Consider the following 26652-nt stretch of genomic DNA (forward strand, 5'->3'; position numbering starts at 1 on the left):
CCTGAGCTCCCTCCAACGGGAGGCCCGGGGCAGCGCGGCGGGTCTTGTGGTTTCTCAGGGAGCTCACCAAGGACGCAGGGAGCGGAGAGAGGCCCCTGGGGCTGGGGGTGCCAGCGTCGGGGTGGGGGGTGAAGACGCAGGGAGACGTGGCCAGGAGCAAGGGCTCTGACGGACGGACGCTGCATCCGCTGTGGCCGAGAGCAGGCCAGTGAGACAAAAAAGCCACAGAACACGCAGACGAGCTTAAAGACGAAGCCGAGAGCCGGGTCCTGCGATACAGAAATGGAGAAAACAACCCAGGGGCGCCTGGGGGCTCAGCGGGTTAAGCGCCAGACTCTTGAGTTGGGTTCAGGGCATGACCCCAGGGTCCTGGGATGCAGCCCTGAGCCCTGCGGGGGGTGGGGGTGGGGGGTGGGGGGTGGGGCTTGTCCTCCTTGGGCCTCCTTCCACTCCCCACCCCTGCGCACTCCCTCGTGTCTCTCTCCCAAATCAATACATCTTAAAAACATCCTTAGGAGCGATTTATTATTTATTTATTTATTTATTTTCCGGAGCGTTTTAATGAAAAGTTTTTATTTTATTTTATTTATTTTTAAAGATTTTATTTATTCATGAGAGACACAGAGAGACCCAGGCAGAGGCAGAAGCAGGCTCCGTGCAGGGAGCCAGAGGTGGGACTCGATCCCGGGTCTCCAGGATCACGCCCGGCTGCAGGCGGCGCTAAACCGCTGAGGCACCGGGGCTGCCCTACTCATTTATTTTATTCCCGGAAGTCTGTGCAAAAGTAGGTGAAGGGGAGTGAGGGGTGCAGGCTTCCGGGGCCAGTACCCTCATTCGCATAATGAGGAAACTGAGACCCAGGGGAAGTTAAGCAACCTGCCCGGAGTCGCCGCCGTGGGGTCGGGCTTCGTCGCCAGGGTCCCCGCCCGGGTAACAGCTTCTTGGCGATTAGCTGTAAAGACAATGTGGGCCGTTCGTTGCTTGTATCGCTTTATTTATCACTGTTTCATAATGAACTTAAAGGTTTAAGTTTAAAGGAGAAAAGGAAGACTTTTCTGAGCAAGACAGGAAACCCAGTGCACTGGCAGGGTGAGGGTTTGCAGAAGTTAAGCTGGGGCCTGTTTACCATACGAGAAGCTAGCCAAAAAAAAAAAAAAAAAAAAAAATGCACGTAATTGATTTCGATGGCGCCCGTTCCCTGAGTGCGACACTTGGAAGGCGGCTTGTTCTCGGCTGGAGACTTTGCCCAAAAAGTACACAGTGAGCGGCAGCGAGGAGGCTCATCGTAGGAACAGCAGAGGAGAGACCAGAGGAAGAGCTGCTAAGGCCCTGCGGTCACCGCAGCCTGCAAACCCAGGAAAGCAAACTCAATTTGCTCCGGAAACTGGAAGAGAGAAGCCGAGGCTCACGGCAGAGGCAGGGGCTGCAGCTGACGGGCGGTGACGCCGGCCAGGGGTGAGGCCTGCGGTCGCCAGGTCTCCTGATTTTCCGTGGGACGGGCTTGGTGACTGTCCCGATGGAGGCCGCCCAGGATGCTTCTGGGCTTTCCTGTCCGGGGTCCCCCCGACGAGGACCCCAGCGCCGCCGGGGCCTCCAGCGGCTCCGCGAGCACATTCAGGCTGAAGGAGGAGACGTCATTCATGACACACGTGCTGGAGAAGGTGTGGGATCACGTTCTGGGATCTTTAAGGACCCCTTCTCTCCTTTTTCAAGATTTTATTTATTTGTTTGAGAGAGAGGACGGGAAGGGAGGGGCCGGGGGAGAGGGGGAGCCTCAAGCGCAGCCCCACCCGGTGCAAGCCCGGGGCGCCCCGTCCCACCGCCCCACGATCACGACCTGAGCTGAAACCAAGACTTGGGCGCCCACGGGACACGCCCGCCCCGGGGCCCCGAGGGTCCCTTCTGCCTGAGGCCGTCACGCTGAGGTACATTCTGACGTTGGCGGCAAAACGACAAAACCTTGAAAACCGCCTCTCCGGGCGCTCGGCATGCACCAGCCTGGCGCCGAGGTGCTGTCCGTGGGCCGTGACGCGGCTGGCTGAGGCCCGGGCCCGCGTGGGCGCACCTGAGGGCACCCGGATCTGCAGGCGGTGGGGTGCGGCCCGGGTCTAGGTGGTGCTTGGCGGTGGGTGGCCACATCCACGGCGCGGCCCTCGCTCATCCGCGGCCCCGCGTGGCTGTGCTGTTGCCTGGTCACCCCCGTGACGACCGTCCAAGGAACTGGCCGGCAGAGACGGAAGGCGCGAGGCGTGACACTGCGACACGTGAGACTTGAGCCGGACGTGGTGGGCGAGCAAGGAGCCGGCCGGGGACACGCGCAGCTGGAGCATGCTCGGCGGCAAGGTGAGCCGAGCGGGGACCTGGTGGTGACGGAGGGCGGCCGCGGCCAGAGGAAGCCGTGGTAAAAAGAATTCACGGTAAAGGAAGCTGCAGAGCGACTTTACGACCTCGGCAGCACAGGTGACAAAGTGGCAGAAGCGGGTCCCGGCTTGGAAGGCTCTGACGGCCGGCGGTGGCGGGAGGACGCCCAGGCCGCACCTCGGGCGCGGGAGGCCCAGCTGGTTCCAGGTGACCCAAGTCCCCGTGTTTCTGATGTTCCGAGCACAGTGCACTAAACGCCCCTTACAGTTTCCCATTTTATTTCACACTTATAACGGGTAGTAGGAGTTTTTAATATATTGACAGATTTTTGAGGTCACAGTCCTTCTCCCCATCGATTACTAAGCTTGCTTCGAATGGCCCTCGACGCGGCCCGACCCTGCCTGTGGCCGGACACACTGCCTGCCTTTTTTTTTTTTTTTTTAAGATTTAATTTATTTATTCATGAGAGACACAGAGAGAAGCAGAGACCCAGGCAGAGGGAGAAGCAGGCTCCATGCAGGGAACCCGACGGGGGACTCGATCCCGGGTCTCTAGGATCATGCCCTGGGCTGCAGGCGGCACTAAACCGCTGCACCACCCCGGGATCCCGCCGGTTTCCATTACTGATGGCCAAATACCCCTCTAATCGGACACGTACATTCCTTTTGACTCAGTCGTGTCTGTATGTGACTCCATCCTAGGGGAACGAGGGTACCAGTGTGTAGAGATTTATGTAGAATTTGTGTATAACATTGTTTTTGGAAGCAAAGAGCTGAGAACAAATGGAAGGTCTACCAGAAGCCAGATGGCTAACTAGTGTGGTAGATCCATGCAAAGCCTTGCTGTATGACCTCTAGGAGGAATGATTTAAAAGGAAGTCTATTGAATTGAGGAATGTTCATAGTGAATTGTCATGTGAAAACAGCAAATCAAATAGTTAAATTTATAGTGCAGTCCATTATTTGTGGAAAAGGTCTCCGCATGTGTGTAAATGTTTGTATATTTCTACACGGGCACAGGAAAAACGGGTAAAAAATGCCTAGAGGAATGAGGGGAGAAACATTTGAATGACACAAGCCTGCTACAAGAAAAGAATCTGCCTTAAAAAAAAAAATATATATATAATTTATATAATATATCAATAAAATATATACAAAATATATTTTAAAAAATAATAAATATATATATATTTTAAAGATTGTATTTATTTATTTTAGAGGAAGAGAGAGAGAGAGGGAGAGAGAGAATGAGCGAATCTCAAGCAGACTCCGTGCTGAGCCTGGAGGCCAGCCCGGGGCTCCGTCTCAGGACCCTGAGATCATGACCTGAGCTGAAATCCAACCGAGCCCCCCAGGAGCCCCAATATGCCTTCATTTTCAAACTTTATTGAACTATGAAGAGAAGCGTCTCATATGACATAAATGTACATGGTATTGGCAGCTATGTCTTAAATATGGAGTTGAATAGAAGAAAAAAATTTTTAGACACGCAAAACAATTTTATTATATAGTAATTTAAAAAATAGACTTTAAAAATTTTTTTAAAAAGATATTATTTGTTCATGGGAGACACACAGAGAGACAGGCAGAGGGAGAAGCAGGCTCCTTGCAGGGAGCCTGACGTGGGATTCGATCCCAGGACCCGGGGGTCACACCCTGGACCAAAGACAGATGCTCAACCACTGAGCCCCCCAGGCGCCCAACAGACTTTTTAAAAAAACACTTTCTAAAAGATTTTTGTTTTTTTAGTTCCAGTTTGGTTTACATACAGTGTTGCATTAATTCCAGGCGTACAGTATAGGGATTCAACGCCTCCGTACATTACTCGGTGCTCATCCCGACACCTCCTTCACCCACTTCACCACCTCCCCTCTGGCGACCTTCAGCCTGTTCTCTATGGTCAAGAGTCTGTTTTTTTGGTTTGTCTCTTTTTCTTTATTCATTTGTTTTGTTTCTTAAATTCCACGTATGGGTGACATCATAGGATATCTGCTTTCTCTGACTTATTTTGCTTAGCGTAATACCCTCCAGTTCCGCCCATGTGGCTGCAAGTGGCAAGATTTTGTTCCTTTTTATGGCTGCGGACTCTTCCGTTGCATCCGTACACCGCCTCTTCTTCATCCATTCACCGATTAAGGATGCACACTTGGGTTACTTCCATAATTTGGCCACCGTAAATCAGGCTGCGGTGAACACGGGGGGACACACATCTTTTCAAGTCAGCTTTTTTGTATTCTTGGGGTAAATACCCAGTAGTAGAATTTTTTTTTTTTTTAGAAGAGAAACTCTTTTTTAAAAAAATTTCTATTTATTTATGATAGTCACAGAGGGAGAGAGAGAGAGAGAGAGAGAGAGGCAGAGACACAGGCAGAGGGAGAAGCAGGCTCCATGCACCGGGAGCCCGACGTGGGATTCGATCCCGGATCTCCAGGATCACACCCTGGGCCAAAGGCAGGTGCCAAACCGCTGTGCCACCCAGGGATCCCAAAATGTATGATTTTAAAGTTTTCTTCTATTCCGTTTATACAACTCAACACCCAAAACACAAATAAACCAATGAAAAAATGGGCAGAGGGCAGCCCAGGTGGCTCAGCGGTTTGGCACCACTTTTGGCCCAGGGCGTGATCCTGGAGACCCGGGATCGAATCCCACGTCGGGCTCCCTGCATGGAGCCTGCTTCTCCCTCTGCCTGTGTCTCTGCCTCTCTGTCTCTCTCTGTGTGACTATCATGAATAAATAAATAAAATCTTTATTTTTTTTTAATTTTTTTTTTTAAAGATTTTATTTATTTATTCATGATAGTCACAGAGAGAGAGAGAGAGGCAGAGACACAGGCAGAGGGAGAAGCAGGCTCCATGCACCGGGAGCCTGGCATGGGATTCGATCCCAGGTCTCCAGGATCACACCCTGGGCCAAAGGCAGGTGCCAAACTGCTGTGCCACCCAGGGATCCCAAAATGTATGATTTTAAAGTTTTCTTCTATTCCGTTTATACAACTCAACACCCAAAACACAAATAAACCAATTAAAAAATGGGCAGAGGGCAGCCCGGGTGGCTCAGCGGTTTGGCACCACTTTTGGCCCAGGGCGTGATCCTGGAGTCCCGGGATCGAATCCCACGTCGGGCTCCCTGCATGGAGCCTGCTTCTCCCTCTGCCTGTGTCTCTGCCTCTCTGTCTCTCTCTGTGTGACTATCATGAATAAATAAATAAAATCTTTAAAAAAAATAAAATAAAATCATACATTTTCGTCTTCCCATGGTCCCTTAGCCCCTTTCTGTGGGACGTGGATTCCAGTGTTATTTCCCTCGGTACCAAGAATTCAAATACAGCTCTTATTTTCCTTTTGATGACGTGGTGGCGGAATTTAGTGGCGAATCTTAAACCTGGTGGTGATACTTCGTTTTCAGAACGGAGGACACCGTCTGCAGCAGTCGAAGTCCTAAACCGAGACCCGGCGCTTCGTACGTTAAAAAGTAATTGGGGCGAGCGTCGCGGGAGTGCTCGTAGTTCTGGTGCCTCGGCGGCTGAGTTTGCGGTGCCGGGTCCTAAAAACTCTTGCTGGTCCTTGTCTACAGCATCAGTGTTAATTAGGGAAGACCACGGAGTGACGGCTCATTTTCTCAACTTTTCACGACAAGGGCTCGTTTACGGAATGTGGTCTCCTCCTCCTCCAATTAGAGCGAGCTTGAGACCATCGCTCCCCCGACCAGAAAACTCGTTCCTGGGTCTGAATTCGAGCCGGGTGCCTTCTTATCATGCAGGTTTCCCCGAGACCCTTGAGGCAACGGGCCGGGCCCCGGAGGTGCTCCGCCAGGCGCCAGCTGGAGGAGGACAAACACGACCCGGTGTCACCTCTGTGTGAAAGGAGGAGAGGAGCTGAGCTGGCGGGGGTCGCAGGAGCCACGGTGGGGCCACGGTGACGGCCCTCGACGCTGCCGTATGGCCCCCACGTAGGCTGCCCACGGCCGGGACCCGTTCTTACGACCCCACGGAGGTGGCCGCTCGAGGCGGGAGGCGGGAGCTGACGTCACCTTGGTCAGCATCTCGCAGCACCTACGTGTGCCGAAGGGCCGCCGTGCACACCTAGAGCGAGCCCTCCCAGTTGTGGCCTGATGAGCGTGGGGGGAAGGGGGAGCACGTGTCCCTGTTGCACGCACCGGGCTGGGCACGGTCTCCGTCGGCCGCGGCTTGGGACGTGGGGTGCATATTTGCCTGGAAGCCCCGCTTCTCCACCAGACCGGGAAGCAGGGGGTCACGATGGCCCGCGGACCTGTGGGGCCCGACTGTGCGGCCCACGGCGAGTGCCACCATCCGGTCACCTGCAGGGCCCGCTGGCCCCAGGCCACAGCTCCTCGGCCCCAGGCGACCACGTGCTCCGCCAACGGAGCCGGTGATCCGGTTACACCCGACGTGTGGCCGTCTGCCCTCGGGCTCCAGGCTGCACGCGGGACAGAGGTCTCGACCCTGGAGGCGCCTGGCACCGAGGGGGCAGCGCGGGGAGGGGGGTGTGCGCGGCCGCGGGGAGGCTCCAGGACGGCTCCCCAGACAGAGGCGCCAGCCCTGCGTTCTGGAAGGAACGGCCGCGCTCCCACAGCCAGGAGGCCAGAGGGCCTGACCTGCTCACACGTGCGCCACGGTCACGCAGGGGACCCTCCGCGGAAAATCCATGCGTCCTGCTTCTCTCAGAAGGAAGGGGAGAAGCTGGCCCCTGAGCCGCATGGACGAGCCCAGGGAGCCGCCTCCCCAGCGGGTTCCCCCGCGGCCCCCTCGGTCCCCCCCGGTGGCTCTGCTCTCGAGGCGCGACTGCTGCGGCTGTGGCTGGGCGTTCTCGGAGCCCGGGGCCGGCAGGACAGTCGGGAGAGGCGAGCCCGTGTCCGTGGGAGCCCGTGTCCTCGGGGGGCCCGTGTCCGTGGGGAGCCTGTGTCTGGGGTGAACCCGTGTTCCATGGGAGCCTGTGTCCTCGGGAACCTCGTGTCCGGGGGAGCCCGTGTCTGTGGGGACCCCCACGCCCTGGTGCAGGCTCCCCTCGCCGACCCCCACACTCTGGTGCGGGCTCCCCTGCAGACCTAGGGTCCCCTTCGGGAACATGCAGGGCGCTGCGCCGCGGCCGAAGCTCCCGCTGGAGTAAAGGGACACGGGCGTGTCTGCTTTTTCTCTCTCCTGCTGGCTTTCGGCATAAACGTCGCCGCGGTTTTACCCCCAGTTGTAAAATCTGCCTCCCGAAGAGCCATCGCCCACTCGAGCACGACCTCAGTGCTGGTCACAGGGTGCTCCCCACGGGCCCCTGTTCCCCCGAGGCTCCTGCCCCTTCTCTGCCCTAGGGGACCCCACCCCGAAGGAGGCCCCGCCTCCGAGCCTCCCCAGGGCACCAGCCTCTGGACACGGGGGATCCCTGAGCCCGGACGGGGGGGGGTGGCTCTGGGGGGGTACCAGGCGCCTGGGCTGCAGACACCCAGCCTCTCTCGGGCCACCCGCTCACGGGGTGTGGGGTGTGGACGGCAGCAGGGCCTGGATGAGAATCGGGGGGACTGTAGACATGTGCACGTGCCGCCTGGCAGGTCCGCGGCTGGGCTGATGGGGGGTCACTAGCTCAGTGGCGACGGCACCGCCAGGCCCAGGTGGCGCACATCCCGCTCGGCTACACGGAGACGTTAGCAAGTCCCCAGAGAGCAGAGGGGGGGGGGGCTTCCAGAAGGCGGGAGGGGACGCGGGCCGGAGCTCCGGGGCTGCCGGGCAGGCAGGAGGCAGGGCCGCGCTGAGGGGGGCGACGGCGGGCTGGGCCAACGGCCACCAAGACGAGGCCGACAGTGGGGACCCCGGTCCTTGCAGGGAACGGCTGGTCCCCGGGATGAAGGGGGACGACTGCTTTGCTTCACCGCAGGAGGGGACAGCCCAGGGCCCCACCGGGACCGGGATCCCGACAGCCCAGGGCCCCATGAACCCCGGGACCACCTCGGCTTGGGATCAGGGAGGCGGGAGGAGCGGCACCGGGAGAGGCTCCCACGGGGTAGAGAGGAGGCGGAGCGGCCCCCAGTCGCCGGGATGGAACAGGGCCCAGGGGCGGAGGAAGCACCAGGTGCAGGTGCGGCTGCCCTTTGGGTCCCAGGAGGGGCTGAGGGCTCTGCTGAAGGGCAGCCACCAGGCCGGTGCACTGGGGACAGGGGCTGCCTTGCTTCACCTCTGGGGGAGGGGGGGACAGCAGGTGCTCCAGGCTTGCCTCCCTCATGAAGCCGAGCATCCCTTGGGACCAAGGTCTGGCGTCCCTCCACTGCCACCCGCTCCCGGCCGCTGCCGCACGAGCCCCTGCGGGGTGCAGGTGTGGGGTGCACGCAGGGGTCGCAGGTGCGGGGTGCAGGTGTGGGGGCAGCGGGCCTGGGGCACCCGGGTGGGCAGCCGTAGGACGGCCCTGCGGCGAGGGACGGGGCCCTGGGGGCAGGCAGGCCTGCTCCCCTGTCAGCGGCCCCAGGCAGAGAAACTCCAAGCAAATGCAGGCCTGAGGTCAAGGCTGTGAGTTCTGAGACCCGAACCGCCGCGGCCTGTGTTGGGACACACGCCCGGGTTCCCTCCTCCGCCAGGCCTCGGGGAAGCTTCTCCTAAGGACGAGGCCCCACACTCACCTGCCTGCTGCCGAGCCCTGCAGCACTGGGGTTCTCAAACCTGAGCACCCATTGGAAGCACCTAGAAGGGGCTCCAGCGCCTCTGCAGTTTAGTAGGTCTGGGGTGGGGCTGAAAATGTGCCTTCCTGACAGGCCCCCGAGGGCGGTGTGGCTGCAGCGGGCCTAGGGTCGCCTGGGGTCACCTGGGGCCTGGGGGTCACCTGGGGTCGCCTGGGGCCTGGGGTCACCTGTGGTCGCCTGAGGCCTGGGGTCACCTGCGGTCGCCTGGGGCCTGGGGGTCACCTGGGGTCGCCTGAGGCCTAGGGTCACCTGTGATCGCCTAGGGTCACCTGGGGGTCACCTGGGGTCGCCTGGGGCCTGGGGTTGCCTGGGGCTGCCTGGGGTCGCCTGGGGCCCCGGCGCTCTCTGCCTTACAACTTGAGCCCCTTTTGCATGTGGTCTGCACCTGGTCCAGGGTCACCTTCTGCGTCAGCATCTCAGCCAGGCCCCGGTTCCCTGGGGGCAGGGACTGTGTGCTTGTATTTCCCTCTGCATCGGCCGGCTTAGTGTCAGACGTGTGGACAAGGACCTGCACAGCCGGGACCTCGCAGGACTCGGTCTCTTCAGACGGGGAGCCTCCCTCACTAATTTTAGGATTCCCGCACTTTGCAAAAGAGCATCTAATTTTTTCTCATCATCCACGTTTGTGGAGAAAAGCTGTAATTTGCTTTGCAGCGGCATGCCAACCTCAGGGAGAAAAGCTGCAGCCTTGATTTGGGGGGGGGTTTCATGGCTTCATCCTTCCCAACAGGGTGCAGGAAAACCGGAGGACAACGTGCAGGACTGAGAAACACACGGGTTTTGTACTGCTCACCAGTCTTTAAATAAGTGTAATTCAGATATTAAGGAAAAGAACTGCTGATCACATTAACGCATTACAGAAATCAAAATTAACTTATCACACAAAATAAATTAAAACATTAAATATTAACCTTCTCAGTGCAACATATACAGAAGTCAGAGTAACACGTTCTAAAAAAAAAAAAAAAAGCATCAGGTTTGTTATAATAAAGGTACTGAAAAGCCGAATGCTTCGGGAGGTCCCTGCGGGGGGAGGCGCTGCTTCTCGGGCCGCGTGTGTCCCCCACGAGATCCCTCGGGAAGCCCCGCGGGCCGCGGCTGGGGCGGCTCTTGGGCCCTGCATTAAGGCCAAAGGTCTGTGTCCCCCCGTGCCCGGGGCGCCCGCCGCGGCCTGCGTGTCCCCCGCTGAGCGGGTGCGGGGCTCAGGGCCCGGCCCGAGCCACAGGGCGGGGGGGGGGAGGGGCGAGCTGCGCGGGGGAGCTTGTTGGTCCGTTTCTGCCAGAACTGCCCGGCGGGGGGGGCGGCTGGTGGCCCAGGTTCCAAGACAACCCGGCTGGGAGCCCCGGGAGATGCCAGCGCCCCCCCCCCCCCCCCGGCCCCGGAGGGCACCGGTCCCCAGGGGCTGCACCTGCCCGGCTCCCGGCGCCTCTTGATCCCTCCTCCTGCGGGGACCAGGGCTGGGGGCCGTGTGCCCTTCACCCGGAGGCCCACGTGTCCTGCGGGGCCAGGCCAGGCCCCACGGGAGAGTCCCAAGGACCCTCTCCCCTTTCCTCTTCCCGAGACAGATGCGGGGAGCAGCCCCGCTCCCGCCCCGTGGCCGGGTCGCCCCGGAAGGGAGCCCTGATCAGAACCCCGGGCTTCGGGGCGGTGCAGACGCAGGAGCCATCGGCACAGTCCCGAGATGCCCCCCGGAAGGGGGCACCCATCCACCTGCTCCCGGAGCACCGGCGCCCCGCAGGGCACGGACCCCTGCACTTTCTGGGGCGCACAGGGCTTCTGGGGCGCTCAGCCCCGCCCGCCCTCACCTTGCCTCTGCCGCAGACTGTCCTGCACCTGCCGGTCTCAGGGCACCGCCCCGGGAGCCACGGAGGCCCTCCCCCCCCCCTCCCCCGCCCACGGCCTGGCCCAAGGCGACGGCCCACGGGGAAGCCAGAGGCTCCCGTCCTGCCCTCCCCAGCCTCCGCGAGGGCCGGACGCCCCAAGCCTGAGCCGGGGTCCGCCAAGCGGTCAGCAGAGCCCCGCGGCCTCAACTGCTCTGGGAAAGACTGAGGAGAGTCGGGTCCGGGGCTCTCCCGTCGGACTCGATCGGCCGAGGACAGGGCCGGGGGCCGTGGGGGGGCCGTGGGGGGCCCGTGGGGGGTCCACACAGCGGCCGCAGCCCCCGCCCGTCCCCGCCAAGGTCGCCGGCGGCCGCTTGCTGCCCTAGGGCGGCTCCGGCGCTCCCGCCTCGGCTGGAGGACCTGGGGACGGTCCAGCGGAACGGACAGACCGGGGACGAGAGTCCGCGGAGGACGGTCGCCCGATGGAAGATTTAAGCCAACCTGACATTTTAAAGGTCGCTTTCGGGACGTGGGGAGCCAGGCGCGCCCATACACGGAGATCTTCTGCGCCAGACACTAGGGAGTCGAGTCCGCCGCACAGGGGCCTCCCGCGTTGCCTCACTGCCGCTGTTTGCTGGTTTCAGTGAAAATGACCGATTTCAGTGAAAATCCCGCTGCTCCGCTGGAGGGAACCGGTGGGCTCCCCAGGCAGGCCCGCGGATCGCGACGCCCCCAGGACAGTTTCACCTTCTGGGGGGGGGTGAGACCCGCCCCGTGGGGAGGTGACTTGTTAGTTTTTGTTACTAAAACCAGCATCCTGAATGGAAAGGGCAAAACCAAAACCAAAACAAAAAACAAAAAAACCCAAACAAACCGCGGGGATGCTGCTCCTAATGCTGGAAAATAAATAGAAAAGTTAAATTTTTCCTTTTAAAAATAAAGCGACAGGTCGACGGGGCAACGACGTGGGGGAGGACGGCCCCCTTCACGGGTGCGGCCGCGTCCCCGGGCTCTCCCGGCGCCTCCTGGCTGGGCTGCGGGGACCCAGTGAGCCGTGGGGCCGGCGGCGGGGCTGCCTGGGGGCACTGACCCGCTGTGCGCCCGGGCCCGTCCCGGAGCCTCAGCTGCCCCGAGCGGCCGCGCAACTCCACGGGCACCACCGTGGCGCGCACGCGGGCGTCTGGAAGGGCTGGGGCTCTTTACGCCGCCTTGGGAGACCCGCGCCGACCCCACGGTCCAGGGGTCGTCTCCGGGCTGCGGTGGCCTGTCCGGACACGGGACAAGCAGCCCCCTTCCCGCCTTCTCCTCCCGGAGGCGGGTGTGGGGAAGCCCTCGGGGCCGGCCGGCACCCTCCGGGGCTGGCGGGAACACGCCGCCGAGGGACGGGGCCGCGGAAGGGAGGCCTCCGTGACCTGCAGGACACCCGCGGCCCAGGCACACGGCGCAGCCGGGTCACCCGTGCGGTTGTGCTGGGACCCGTCCTATCGCCGTGGCCCCCGATGTCTCGTCTGGGTCGCACCCGACGACCCCAAGCTCAGAGCTCCCGACAGTCGCGGGGGGGCCGTGGAAGACAGGCTGCGCGGGGGCGGGGGGGGGGCTGGCAGGGTGGCGAGGTCTGTCGGCTGGTCCCGGAGAAGCCGCTCCCCTCGGCTGCCACGGCGACCCGGCCAGACGCCCCGGCTCCTCAGACGGCTGCAAGGAAGGACACACGGTGACTCCTGGGCCGTCCACAGGCTCTCGGGCCTCGCCTCAGTCCCCGGCCTCCACCACCGGGGCCGCGGCTCCTGACACTGTGCCCCTGGAGCCACGGGCCGGGCTGGCGGGGGCGGGGGGCGGGGGCACGGCTGCGCTGGGGGCCCGGTGCCCTGGAGGACGGTGGCCAGCCCGTGGGGGAGGGCGGCTTCCCCTCGGGCCCCCTAGTGTCTCCCAATGGGGGGGGGCTCTGGAGGCCAGCTCCCCGACGTCTCCCTGCCCTGCTCCCTCCCCGTCCCTCCCGAGTGGGGAGGACAGCGTCCCGGGGAGCTTCGGCCGGGGCGTCTCTGGGAGGCCAGACCCTTCCAAGGCTCAGGGCTCACGTCCTCCCAGATGTGGGCAGAGAGGAACATTGGTGAGAAGCTTCCTCCACCCATTTTTTTGGGGGGGATTTTATCCATTAATTCCTGAGACAGAGAGAGGCAGAGACCCAGGCGGAGGGAGAAGCAGGATCCCTGCAGGGAGCCCCAGACCCGGGGGTCACGCCCTGAGCTGAAGGCAGGTGCCCCACCGCTGACTCCCCGGGGCCCGGACACTTCCTCCCGTTATGTCCGCCCCGAGGTGCACACAGATGGCGCAGCATCTGCAAGTCCTCTTAAAAGGCTCAAGCAACGTTCCTCCTGGTGCCCGACAACACGGAAGCTTCACCAGCTCTATGGATGGTCCTCCGAGGCCGTGGGGGAGACGGGGAGTGGGGCCCGCAGAGGCCCCTGTGGCTCACGGTCGGACCCAAGCACACCTTTGGCTGACTCAGTTTACCCACGTCATTCACAAACCCTCCCAAGGCCATGATAAGGGTTAACGCGTTAGCATCCTCAAGAGGCTCCTGGAGATTGAACAAGCCGCCCCTGCCTGGCCCCTGCCCCGGGGAGGTGAGGGAAGGGGGAAGGGGGCTCCTCCGCCCGCTGTGCCCCTGGCGCGGCCCCTTACGCCCCTTACCTGTCTCCGAGTGGCAGCAGGCGGCCCTTCCCTTCAGCAGGGCGCTGGGCTTCTCGTGCCGGCACAGGAGGGCCTGGCACCACTCACAGTGCTTCCGGACCTGGCAGCAGCTGTGGGCAGAGGGCAGAGGACGCGGCTGTGCGGGGCTCGGGCACGGGGGCGCCGTGGCGTGTGCCCGGCCTTCCCACGGGGGCCCCGGGCGGGCGTGCAGCTCGGTGCGCAGCCTTCCAGTTGGGTGCAGGCCGTTCGGGCCACGGTGGAGCAGCACGCGGGCTGGCGGGCAGAGAAGCAAGCGCCACGTGGGACGCAGCTGACGTGGAGACCCCTGGAGCTGTCCCCGCGGGCAGGGCTTCCTGCTGGGCGGGGGCCCAGGAGCCAGCGAGGAAGTGGGCCTGTCGCTGGGCCGCCCTCCCGGGGCCCACTGGCGTCTCATGGTCCCCAGCCCGGGGCCCCGCATCTCGAGGCAGCGGAGCGAGAGCCTGTGACCCTCCGTCCTGGCGGCCAGCGCCGTCTGTGTGGCACGGCGCCCTCCTGAGTCGCGAGGCTGAGGCCCGGGGGGTCCAGGGTTCCCTTCCGTGGGCAGCTGGCGGGGGGCTGGGTCCAGCCACGTCCTAGCAAGGGTCACCCAGGCGGTGAGGCGAGGCCTCCACACAAGCTGGTCGCGACCAACCGCGAGTCAGGAGGCCGCAGGCTGCAGCCCCGGCAGCCGGTGGGGTGGGGGCTCCCGGCCTCAAGCAAGGGTGGGCCAGGGAGGGGCAGAGGGACGAGGACCCGCTGCCTCCCTGGGAGAGAGGCCGCCCTGCCTTCCCGCCTCGTTCCCGTCTGCAGAGACCCTGGGAAAACCCCCTTCTAGATTCCCCGGGACAAGCTCCCGGGGCCCCCAGCTTGTCCCCGAGGCTCTGGGACCCCTGGCCAGGCAGGCGCCTGGGAGCGACGGCGGGCGCAGGTGGGCGGCCCTGGGGGGCACCCTCGTGGGGCGCAGGCCCGACTGCTGCCCTTCCCAGCACGCGGGTGGGACACACGGCGAAGGGCAAGGGGCGGGGAGGGCAGCCTCACCCCTGCCCCCGAGGCTCCGTCGACAGCACTCGCTCACTGTGGCCCCAGAGGCGTGCGTGTCGCCCCAACGGCCACTAACCAACGCAGGCCAGGGCCTCACGACCGTCTGTCCCGGCCCCTCGGGGCCTCCGTCTCCCCTTCATCACCACGCAGCCCCTCCCCGGCCCCGGTGCTACGGAGGTGCGGCACCCGAGCCGATGACGCACAGGGCCTGCTCCGTGACGGGCGTGTGTGGGCACTTCCGGGGAGGCCCGCGGCCCACGCTGCCACCACAGCACGGGGGCGTCCCCCTCTGCGGAGAGCCGGGCCAGGACGCAGGGCAGGGGCCTCCCTTGGTGGAGGCGCAGGAGGGCCCCCGGGGACTCAGGGCGAGGGGTGGCGGGGAGGCGAGTGCAGAGGGAAGGGCCATCGGGGACCTGTCCACGCGGCAACCCCGACCTTCGCCGCAGCCGTGGGACCCGCAGAGAGCCCCGGTGCGGAGGAGTCTGGAGCCCTCCCAGTCCCCCGGCACATCACCGCGAGGCCTGCAAGCCCAGCCCCGGGGACACTGCATGCACCTGCTGTGCACCGGCGTCCGGTGACCGCAGTGGGGACCCTCCCGGGATGGGCCCTTCCTCCACTCGGGCAGGTGGCCGTGAGCTGGGCGCCCACAGATGCCCGCGGGGCCCGCCGTCGGGGGCAGCACCTACTTACTGTATCAGCACACACGCGATGATGAGGACGGCCAGGGCCACGATGGAGACCACCACCAGGGCGGTGATGGCCTGCTTCTTCTGGCTGGCGGCCACCACGGCCAGGAGGTCGGCGTGCTCACAGCGCGCCCCGACGTACCCGGAGTGGCAGCTGGGGAAGAAAGGGAAAGGCGCTCCGTCGTCACCGAGTCAGACGCGGCGACAGGGCGGCCGGTGAGTTAGGTCCCCAGGCCCCTCTGGCAGCCCACAGGAATCCGGGCTGTTTCTGAACTAAGTGCACGTATTCGGAGTTTGACGACGAGTGGAAAACACGCTAACCCAGCAGGAGACACGCACGGGCTGCGCTTTGCTGTGCCACCGTCTTCATCGAATTCCGTTAGCCCTGAGCATGCACGGAGGCGGGGGGCACGCGGGGCTCGTGCTGCAGCGGGGCTGGGCCACCTCTGCGAAGGCAGGGCCTGAGAAGCCAGCCCGTTCCAGCGACGCCGGCCTGCTCCCCCTGGAGGATCCGTGGGGGCAGGACGGAGCTGGAGCTGCGGGCAAGCGGCCCCCGGAGAGGGCACGGCCCCGTAGAGAGCACGGCCCCCATAGAGGGCATGACCCCCCCCATAGAGGGCACGGCCCCGTAGAGGGCACGGCATCACGATCACGGGTATCACAGGCTCCTTCGCTCTCCCGTGTGCGTGTGCGTGGAGGCCCAGGCTGCTCCCTGCGTGCAGCTCTCGCTCCCGCTGCCTCCCGGACCCCCATCCCTGGGGCCGCCACGGGGTGAGCCCCTGGGACTGGGTCGGCCGAGGAGGGGATGGTCGTTTCCCGATGCAGGTGGTCCCCCCCCAGCCCCGATTCTTTTCAACAGAAGATACTTGCTCGCGGCCCCCGCACGGGTCCCTCCGTCCTGCTGACTTGGCTACTGTACAGAATGTGGGGTCACCGCGGCCTTGGGGGGCCTCCTTCCCGCAGGGACTTGCGCCCCACGTCGCACATGGAGGCCGACCTCTGTTTCCCCCAACGTGGCCACGGCAGCCACCTTCTCCCTTTTCTTCCCGGGAGGCCCCTCTGGACGCTGGTCTGTGACCTTCACCTCGAAGGACGAGGGAGACGAAGGGGCTGCGGGGTCCGGCTGCATCGTGCAGGGCTTTGCGGTCCCCTAAGCCCGGGGGCGGGAGGGCCCCAACACGGTGTCGTCTCTGCGGCACAGGCTTCGCTCCGCGTTGATGCGGTGACGCTCGGGCCAGAGCAGCAGAGTGCGCCATCACCAAGGCGCACGGGACGCGCTGCCCGAGGCCTCCGGGGACGGCGGACGCTGCTCTGGGACTCCTGGCCGGGGTCTGCGGGTTGCGGTTGGGCCCTCGTCCTTCTGTTAGGTGTCCTGGCCCGGCACACATGCTCCCCCCATCCACGCACGGTGGTCGAGTCACCCGTCCAGCTCGGGGGACAGGTGGCTCACGGACAGGTGGCTGGGGACGCAGGTGGCTGGGGGACAGGTGGCTGGGGGGACAGGTGGCTGGGGACAGGTGACTGGGGACAGGTGGCTGGGGACACAGGTGGCTGGGGGTACAGGTGGCTGGGGACAGGTGGCTGGGGGACAGGTGACTGGGGACAGGTGACTGGGGGGACAGGTGGCTAGGGACACAGGTGACTGGGGACAGGTGGCTGGGGACAGGTGGCTGGGGGGACAGGTGGCTGGGGAGACAGGTGGCTGGGGGGACAGGTGGCTGGGGGACAGGTGGCTGGGGACATAGGTGGCTGGGGGGACAGGTGGCTGGGGACACAGGTGGCTGGGGACACAGGTGACTGGGGACAGGTGGCTGGGGGGACAGGTGGCTGGGGACAGGTGGCTGGGGGGACAGGTGACTGGGGGACAGGTGGCTGGGGACAGGTGGCTGGGGACAGGTGGCTGGGGGGACAGGTGACTGGGGACAGGTGGCTGGGGACAGGTGGCTGGGGACAGGTGGCTGGGGGGACAGGTGACTGGGGACAGGTGGCTGGGGGGACAGGTGGCTGGGGACAGGTGGCTGGGGGGACAGGTGACTGGGGGACAGGTGGCTGGGGACAGGTGGCTGGGGACAGGTGGCTGGGGGGACAGGTGGCTGGGGACAGGTGGCTGGGGGGACAGGTGACTGGGGACAGGTGGCTGGGGGGACAGGTGACTGGGGACAGGTGGCTGGGGACATAGGTGGCTGGGGGGACAGGTGGCTGGGGACAGGTGGCTGGGGGGACAGGTGGCTAGGGACACAGGTGACTGGGGACAGGTGGCTGGGGACAGGTGGCTGGGGGGACAGGTGGCTGGGGACAGGTGGCTGGGGGGACAGGTGGCTGGGGGGACAGGTGGCTGGGGACAGGTGGCTGGGGACATAGGTGGCTGGGGGGACAGGTGGCTGGGGACACAGGTGGCTGGGGACACAGGTGACTGGGGACAGGTGGCTGGGGGGACAGGTGGCTGGGGACAGGTGGCTGGGGGGACAGGTGACTGGGGACAGGTGGCTGGGGGGACAGGTGACTGGGGACAGGTGGCTGGGGACATAGGTGGCTGGGGGGACAGGTGGCTGGGGACAGGTGGCTGGGGGGACAGGTGGCTAGGGACACAGGTGACTGGGGACAGGTGGCTGGGGACAGGTGGCTGGGGGGACAGGTGGCTGGGGGGACAGGTGGCTGGGGGGACAGGTGGCTGGGGGACAGGTGGCTGGGGACATAGGTGGCTGGGGGGACAGGTGGCTGGGGACACAGGTGGCTGGGGACACAGGTGACTGGGGACAGGTGGCTGGGGGGACAGGTGGCTGGGGACAGGTGGCTGGGGGGACAGGTGGCTGGGGGGACAGGTGGCTGGGGGACAGGTGGCTGGGGACATAGGTGGCTGGGGGGACAGGTGGCTGGGGACACAGGTGGCTGGGGACACAGGTGACTGGGGACAGGTGGCTGGGGGGACAGGTGGCTGGGGACAGGTGGCTGGGGGGACAGGTGACTGGGGACAGGTGGCTGGGGGGACAGGTGACTGGGGACAGGTGGCTGGGGACATAGGTGGCTGGGGGGACAGGTGGCTGGGGACAGGTGGCTGGGGGGACAGGTGGCTAGGGACACAGGTGACTGGGGACAGGTGGCTGGGGACAGGTGGCTGGGGGGACAGGTGGCTGGGGACAGGTGGCTGGGGGGACAGGTGGCTGGGGGGACAGGTGGCTGGGGGACAGGTGGCTGGGGACATAGGTGGCTGGGGGGACAGGTGGCTGGGGACACAGGTGGCTGGGGACACAGGTGACTGGGGACAGGTGGCTGGGGGGACAGGTGGCTGGGGACAGGTGGCTGGGGGGACAGGTGGCTGGGGGACAGGTGGCTGGGGGACAGGTGGCTGGGGACATAGGTGGCTGGGGGGACAGGTGGCTGGGGACACAGGTGGCTGGGGACACAGGTGACTGGGGACAGGTGGCTGGGGGGACAGGTGGCTGGGGGACAGGTGGCTGGGGACAGGTGGCTGGGGACAGGTGGCTGGGGGGACAGGTGGCTGGGGACACAGGTGGCTGGGACACAGGTGGCTGGGGGACAGGTGGCTGGGGGGACAGGTGGCTGGGGGACAGGTGGCTGGGGGGACAGGTGACTGGGGGACAGGTGACTGGGGACAGGTGGCTGGGGGGACAGGTGGCTGGGGACAGGTGGCTGGGGGGACAGGTGACTGGGGGACAGGTGGCTGGGGACAGGTGGCTGGGGGACAATGGCTCAGGGACACATGGCTCTGGGGACAGGTGGCTCGGGGACAGGTGACTCTGGGGACAGGCTCCCGCCCCGCCTGGCTTCCTGCGCATTCCAGGCTGCGCCCCCCAACACTGCAACGGTGGAACCAGGGGACCGTGGATTAACCCCTCCCTGCTTTTGAAAGTGACTTATTTCAGGAGGAGGCCAGGAGGGCGAGAGAGCGCCTGCGCGGGTGGGGGTGGGGGTGGGGGGTGGGGGCGCGGAGGCACAGGCCTCAGCAGGACCCACCCCACAGCCCCTGAGCCCCACAGCCCCGCAGCCCCCCAGCCCCGCCCAGACCCGCAGCCCAAACCCGCGGCGGCTGCTCATCCTCTGAGCCACCGGGCCCCACCGGCCAAGCTCTCGCCAAGGCCTGACCCTGTTGGGTGCCTGCCCCCCCACACCTGCCCCCTCCCCGTGGTGTCCCCGTCACCTGCGCCCAGCCCACCTGCCACCCGCCCGCGTCAAGTGGTGCTCAGCACAGGCACACAGACACACGGACGGACCCACGGACGGACGCACGGCCACCGGGATGACCGCTCTCCGCCGCCCTGTCCCCACCGCCGTCAGGCCGCACCTCGAGGGGCCCCTGCCTGCCCCAGGCGCCCCAGGATCCTGGCCCTCGGGCCGCCGTCCTCCGCGGCCTGGCCCCTGCCCCTAGGCCAGCACAGGAGGCTGCTGGGGAGCCTGCACTTCTGGGGTCTCAGGGGGCTCAGGGCCCTCACGGGAGCCTGCGCTGGGCCATGGCACGTCCCCAGGGGGTCCACGCAGCTCCCCAGGCTGTGCAGCGGGTCCGGGCGCCCCTCCTCTGGCCTGCAGGCTCTGGAGACACGACCCCTGACACCTCCCGCCGGGGCCTCTGCACACCTGCCGCGCGGACCATCGGCGCGGGGCTCCGAGGATCCCGGTTAAACGACGGTGGCCTCGGGCCGATGCGCACAAGGCGGCCTTCCTGCCCCGAGCCCCGCTCCTCCGGGAAGCTGCGTCTCTTACTCCCAACAGTCACGCATGCAGGTGAGGCCGGGGCTGCTTAGGGACGAGGGGGTGGGGGGCTGCCAGGGTTAAGACCTAATGATCCCCCAGGGAGGCGACTTTCTGGGGTCCTGCCACGGTCTTCATGGCGCGGAGGGCAACCTGGGGCAGTGCTTTCGCGCCAAGCTCCGAGCCTCAGTGCAGAGGGAACGGCGGACTGCTCGGTCCCCTCGCTGTGGCGCCGCCAGTCCCCCCGGCTCCCCCGCTGCGCCATCCACCCCCACGCGCGGGAGACACACCCCGGCTGGCTCACCTGCTGCCGGCTCCCCCCCCCCCCCCCCCCCCCCCCGTCTTCCTCCCAGGGGAGCCCCCTGGTTTGTGTGCCGGGCCCTTGCCAGCCCGCCCGGCCCCAAGCTGCCCCTGGAGGGGCTCCAGCTCGTTGGAAGCCGTCGTGTCCACCGGCACGTCTCCGTGATCACGCACGTCTCAGCCTCAGGGGCTCAGGGAGCCGAGCGTGCGCGTGGCGAGCACTGCCCGAGAGGCCCGGGGGACGCGGCTGCGCCCGACCACGGCCCTGCGGGTCCCGGCCTGGGCGCGCTCGGGGAAGAGCAGGTCCTCGCCCCGAGCGGCCAACTGCGTCAGGGGCGCGAGAGCTGCCGGCCGCGGTCCTCGGGTCCCTCCGCCCAGGCCTGAGAACGGTGGCTTGGAGGAAAGGCCAGAGGTAACAGTGAGGAGGCGGAGGCGGAGCCGGGAGCCACCCACCATGAGGGCCTCCTAGCGACATCCAGGTTGGCTGCCCGCTGCCGTCGCCTCGGGAGCCCGACACCACCCCCAGGTCCGGGCCGCGGCGTCAGAACCCGCGGGAGGCCGGCCGGGCCGCGGGCACCAAGGGGGCCGCAGAGGAAGGCAGTGGCCCCGGCCAGGGGGCCCCGAGGCCTTTCCATTTTTGTTCCCCCGTCAAGACGGCTTCGGTGCTTCTCCTAGGAGCGAACTGTGGCTGGAGGCCTCCCCGCGTGAACGAGAAGAGAGAAATGATCCTCGAGGCGCCTTTTCTGTCTCCCCGGCCGCGGGCCTGCGTGCGAGCCTTGCCGTCCACGGACGTGCTCCCTTCCCCCGGTCACAGGGCTCTTTTCCAATTTCCAAGGAATATGATGATGCGTAGAGGCCTATGCTCCCAAACGTTTTCTTTTTTTTCTTATAAATTTTCTCCAGCTGGAAAAGGAACGTTTCTACGCAAACTGGGAAGGGCATATATTACAATAAAGCAGGAAAAAAAAAAAAGCCCACACTCGTTGACCCCACATCCCCTAGTGGCAAACTGACATGTTCCTTTTTGAGCTATTTCTATGTAGTTTTTAATATCGTAGTTTCCTTTTTTTTTTTTTTGCAGTCTTGTCTCGCCATGTCATTTCCATCTCGTCACCACGTCGTTAGAGGACCGGGAGGTCGTTTCAAATGTCGCACAACGATGTGTGTCCCAAACCCTTCCGGCTCAGGCCGTATCCAGCTCTGGCATCACAGACCCCGACAGGCCGTCACCCGACTGTACGCGCCTGTTTGTGCTGCAGACGATGTGCTGGGGACAGGGCCCCGCAACGGGACGCCTCACGGAACAGACCGTGGAGCCACACGGCTCGAGGCCCGTTCGTCGTCGCCTGGTGCCTGCGGGGCCCTGGGGTGCGCTCCTGCTGGGGGCAGCGCGGGAGTGAGGACGCGCCCCTTCTCCAGGCCTACGGATGGCACGACCTCGTGACTTCTCCCTGTTTTTTACCTTAGCTCCACGCCCAACGTGGGGCTTGAACTCAAGACCCCGAGATCAAGAGTCGCAGGCCCTGCCAACGGCGCCGCCTGGCGCCCCAATGTCAACTGCGTGGCCCCTGCACCGGCTGCCGCCCGCCGGGACGTAGACCTGCGCCACGTGGCCCGGGCCCCGCCTGCCCGCACCTCCACCTCCCGCTCCCCTCCTCGGTCGCGTTGCAGCCGGCCGGGGCGGAGGGCACGTCCCCGCACGACGCTGGCCTCTGTGTGGAGCCCCCGACAACGTGCCTGGCCTGGCCCCTGGACAGCAAACCCATGTTTGCTGCGGGAATGTGAAGTCGGGGTTCGGGCACCGCAGAGCACGTCGCAGGAGGGAAGCCGCGGACCGGCTGCCACGGGCTGAGCCCCGGGAACCCTCGGGACAGGTCACCTGAGCGACGGTTCTCCGTTGTTCCAAGGCCCCGCAGGCAGCAGCCCCCGGGCTGAGTGTGTCCCGGGGGAAAGGCCGTGCAAGTCCCGACCCCGCACTCCTGGGGCTTTGCTGTCCTTGGAAATCCGTTCCCGCGTGCTCCTGCTGTCCCCGCGGGGACCTACCGAAGGAAGCCGCAAGCACCGCCCGCGGTTCAGCCGAAACGTGGGGCCCAAGACTTTGCTCACTACCGTCGGCTGCGTCTGACGTCTGACGGGCTGTGTGCTCTGCCTTCGGCTCACGCTTCGGGGTGAGACGTCATTCCAGGTTCTCCGGAATCCTGAAGACCGTCTTCTCATAGAAAACAAGGCTGAGGCACGACAGTAGCTTAGAAGGAGCCCCCGCTTCTTCGATTATGATCTCGGGTCACTACGGGCCTTTCTAAGGCCGTGACGCGGCCGGCCAGCCTCGAAGGAAGGCTGGTTTTATTGGCCGGAGTGAGTGTCAGCAACCCAAGGGGCGGTTCACGCGAGTGGGGACAGAAGGTTCCGCTCTCGGCCCAGACTGGGAGTTCCCGCTCTGGGGGGGATTAGTTATCCCAGTCTTCTAGGAACTGCAGACACAAGGGTCCGTGTTTGTCCCCACCAGGCGTCCAAGCTCACACGGTGAGCAGAGTGGGTCAGGGCCCACACCCGGGTCAGCACGGGGCAGTGGGGAGCCATGGGGGTGAGACCCAGGGAGGGCGAGCTGGGACGGCACGGGATGGGGATGGGGATGGGGTGGCGATGGGACAGGGACAGGGATGGGATGGGGATGGGGATGGGATGGGTATGGGATGGGGACAGGGATGGGATGGGGACGGGTATGGGATTGGGATAGGGATGGGGATGGGTATGGGATGGGGACGGATGTGGGATGGGGATGGGGACAGGTATGGGATGAGGATGGGATGGGGACGGGATGGGGATGGGATGGGGATGGAGATTGGATGGGGATGGGATGGGGATGAGATGGGGATGGGATGGGGATGGGATGGGGACGGGGGCTGGGATAGGTTCAGGGACGTGATGGGATGGGGACAGAGATGGGATGGGATGGGGATGAGATGGGGACAGGGTGGTGGGTCAGTGAAACTTGACCTCTGGGGATCCCTGGGGAGCTCAGCAGTTTAGCGCCACCTTCGGCCCAGGGTGTGATCCTGGAGACCTGGGATCAAGTCCCACATTGGGTTCCCTGCATGGAGCCTGCTTCTCCCTCTGCTTGTATCCTGGTCTCTCTCTCTCTCTCTCTCTCTCTCTCTCTCTTCTCTCATGAATAAATAAATAAAATCTTAAAAAAAAAAAGAAACTTGACCTCTGAAATGCTGGTAACTTCCTGCAACTCCTCAAGGATGATGCAGATCGTCCCCTGCTGCCACGTAGAACACACCTGTGGGCCGATTACCGCCCCCTGGGCTGCCAAGGTCTGCTGGGGAAACTGAGGTCAGGCGGCGCTCAGTGCTCGCAGGGCTGTGCCTCCCGACAGGTGGTCGGCCTTTCCGAACCACAGGGACGGCCCGGCTGTTTCTGGAGATCCCGCACTTGCCGGGTGGTCTGGGCGGAGGGCTGGGGGCGACCCCGACGTCCCTGTGTGCGCGGCGGGCAGACGCCAATGCCTCTCTTGGAAACAGAAGAGCCTAGTGATTCGAGACGTTCAAGAGCAAGACTGAACTGAGCGAATGTCGAGATCCCGTCGGCGTCCTGCAGTGACGTGTGACCTCCCGTCAGCCCGGCAGGTAGAAGCCGGGGGAGGCACCTGCGTGGGCGGCGCCTCTCGGGGCACACGGGGCCCCTCAGGCACGTGCTGTCACAGGAGCTGCCCCGGGGCGTCCCGGGCGACCGGCTGAGCTCGCTCCTGGGGGACGGCGGCGGGGGCTTAGCACAGGTGACTCCATCGGGGACCTGCCGTCTCTTTGTTTAAACAGGTGAGCTTTTTAGGGCCGAACAGAGAGCCGCGTGGGGCAGGAGCTGAGAACACAAGTTTGGGGCCTGGAATCGAGCGGACTGAACCCTCAGCTCAGCCATTTACCAGCTCGGGGGCCCTGGGCCGACGGCTTCCGCGGGGCCGCCCAGGCGGTCGTCTATGCAGCAAGGACAAGGACTCCCAGTCGAGAAGGGGGCCGTGAGGACTCCGTGCGGCCCTGCACGCGGGCGCGGGGAGCCAGGCCCTGCACGCGGCTACGGCTTTTCCAGAAAGCTCGTGATTAGTAACATTTACAGCGTGAACGGGGGTGGGGGGCGGCGGGGGCTCAGGCGTCCTGACTGTGAACACGCAGTGCTGTGTAGACGTGGTGGACGGTGAGCTCCCCGGGCTTCCAGAACGAAGAGGACAAAGCCCCCTGGGCCCCGCCTTCAGAGGCGACCGCAGACGGTGCTGCTCCCGGCGGGCGGCTCTCGAAGCACTTGCGGCAGCCCCGGCCGGTGCGGAAGGTGCCGGGGAGGAACTCGCTGAAACTTGGTCCCCACTCGGCAGGGACTCGCCGTCTTTCTCCAAAGAGGAGCCTCCGCCGCGCAGCTGGGTGCACTGGGCGCTGCCGGAGGGCCCGAGGGTCCCCGCCGAGGGTCCCGGCCACACCGGGGCTTCCTGGCGCATCGCGGCCTTTGTGGGCTCGAGCGTCCCGCACACGCTGTGCTGCTGACAACACGGTGCCGTCAGCCCCTGGGGGCCCTTGTGTATAATTTAATAGAAATGGTAACCCTGAGTAATCGTCGTCGTGCTTTGTGTTCACGGGCTGGGACGCGGCCGGGGCAGCCCCCCGGTGAGGCTCCAGGCCCTGCCCGCGTCCATGCAGCTGCGCCTCCGGAGCACAGAAGCACAGCATCGGGCGGGCGGACTCACACCCGCGGCACCGTGGCTGGGAGCTCCTGCTCTGCAACCTGGGCGCGACCTCTGTGTGCCCGACTCATGGGGTCCTGACGGGGACACGTGGCCGAGCCCAGGGAGCGGGCCTGGACCGGGGTCCGCGGAAGCGCAGGGCCCAGATCCTAGTTCCCGCTGACGTTGTGGCGTCCCTCACTGGTTCTGTGACGCTGGACCGGGCAACGGCTGCCTTTCTACCAGTTGTGACCCACGGAAACGGCGGCGACCGCACGGTGGGTGGCTTCCCATGGGGGCGGAGGGCGGGTTTTGTTCCCTCCCACCCCCAGGGGCCACCTGGAGGCTCGCGATGGTGGCAACTGTGAGGCGGGGGCGCCGGTGCCGAGAGGGTGGGGGCCGGGCTGCCGTCCCTGGACGCCCCGGAGGGCCCGGAGCCCCGCAGCTGAGGACTGCCCCCCCGGGGGTTCTACACGGGCAGATGGACAGACGGCGCTTCTTAAACACTCCTTCCCCAGACCAGCGTGAACCCTCCGCCTGGAGAACACAGGCCCCGGCCTCCGACTTGTCTCCAGTGTCATCTCCCCGCTGGAGCCACCGCAGGTCCCCCGACGCCCAGGCCTGGGGCGCCTCCCCGTCCTCCCCGCCGGGCAACCCCCCCCCCCACCCCGGCCGCTCAGGGAAGCTTCCCTCAAGAGCCCGGGCACGGGCGCCGAGCACAGCGAGCCCCGGGCCCCCACCCGGCGCCCGCCCTCCGGAAGCCCCAACGAGGGAATTACGCCTGGACCCGGGGATTTTCAGAGTCGGCCGAACCCAAGCGTGACCCCGGGTGCTTGTTACAGACGCAGATCCCCAGGCTCCCACCCGCCCCCGCTCCCCGGCGACCCCGGGGTCCCGCCACTGGAATCCGGAGCTTCAACCCCGGGCTTTGAAGCAGGTGTCGCTCAGCCTGCTGTGCGGACCGTCCCCCCCAGCTCCGGGGGCTCAGGCAGGTGGTGGGGATGTCCCCGTTCCTCCCACGGGCTGCAGCGACGCCCCCGGCCCCGGGACCTCAGGACAGCAGGGGACACTTACACGCACGCGGGCTTGTCCTCCTGCACCAGAAACCTGCAGGTTCCATGGAAGCAGAACTGGCTGTGGGAGTCCGGGCAGTCGTTGAAGTGGGACACCACGGCGGCGGCCACGGGCGGGCGTGCTGCGGAGAGAAGGACATGCGGCTCAGACCCGCGGCCCCCGCCGCCCGCTCCCCCTGCACGGGGTCCTCGGCGCTCCCCGTCTCCGGGGCGGGACCTCGGGCGCCGGGCCCTCGTGCCTCCCCGCAGGGTGCACCGTGCCCCTACCTTGTCGAACACTGAACGGACTCTCCGAGGGACCCAGCGTTTAGGGCCTGCCCTGCGCGGCCGCACCTTAACTTTTGCAAAGCGACAGCGACCTTTGTTTCAAGAGAGCCTTCCCAGAACCGCGTTTCAGAGGCAAGAAGCCAGAAGGCAGTCACGGGGCGGTGCCCGACCCCCGAGGTGAGGCCGAGCGGCAACAGGGGACGGCGCGAAAGGGCCTCGGGATGCGTTACCCTAAATGAAATAGGTACGTTTCCAACGTGGTTTGTAGAGGACGAGCCCGCGGCTGACGTAGGCAACAGC

At 64.9% G+C, this 26652-nt stretch overlaps 1 protein-coding gene across 1 annotated transcript in view; it reads right to left on the reverse strand.

The window, feature by feature from the left end:
• Window positions 1-9816: 9816 nt before the first annotated feature.
• Window positions 9817-26652, reverse strand: part of TGFA (transforming growth factor alpha) — an 80171-nt gene continuing 63335 nt past the window's right edge. The window contains exons 3-6 of the mRNA XM_025470927.3: window positions 26087-26207; window positions 15299-15448; window positions 13550-13659; window positions 9817-12550 (exon numbers count right to left, since the gene is read on the reverse strand). Of these exons, the coding sequence (XP_025326712.1) occupies window positions 12543-12550; window positions 13550-13659; window positions 15299-15448; window positions 26087-26207 (389 nt within the window). The 3' untranslated portion in view covers window positions 9817-12542. The remainder of the gene's footprint in view (window positions 12551-13549; window positions 13660-15298; window positions 15449-26086; window positions 26208-26652) is intronic.

This window comes from Canis lupus, chromosome 10 (assembly GCF_003254725.2).
Source record: "Canis lupus dingo isolate Sandy chromosome 10, ASM325472v2, whole genome shotgun sequence".
Lineage (NCBI taxonomy): Eukaryota > Metazoa > Chordata > Mammalia > Carnivora > Canidae > Canis > Canis lupus.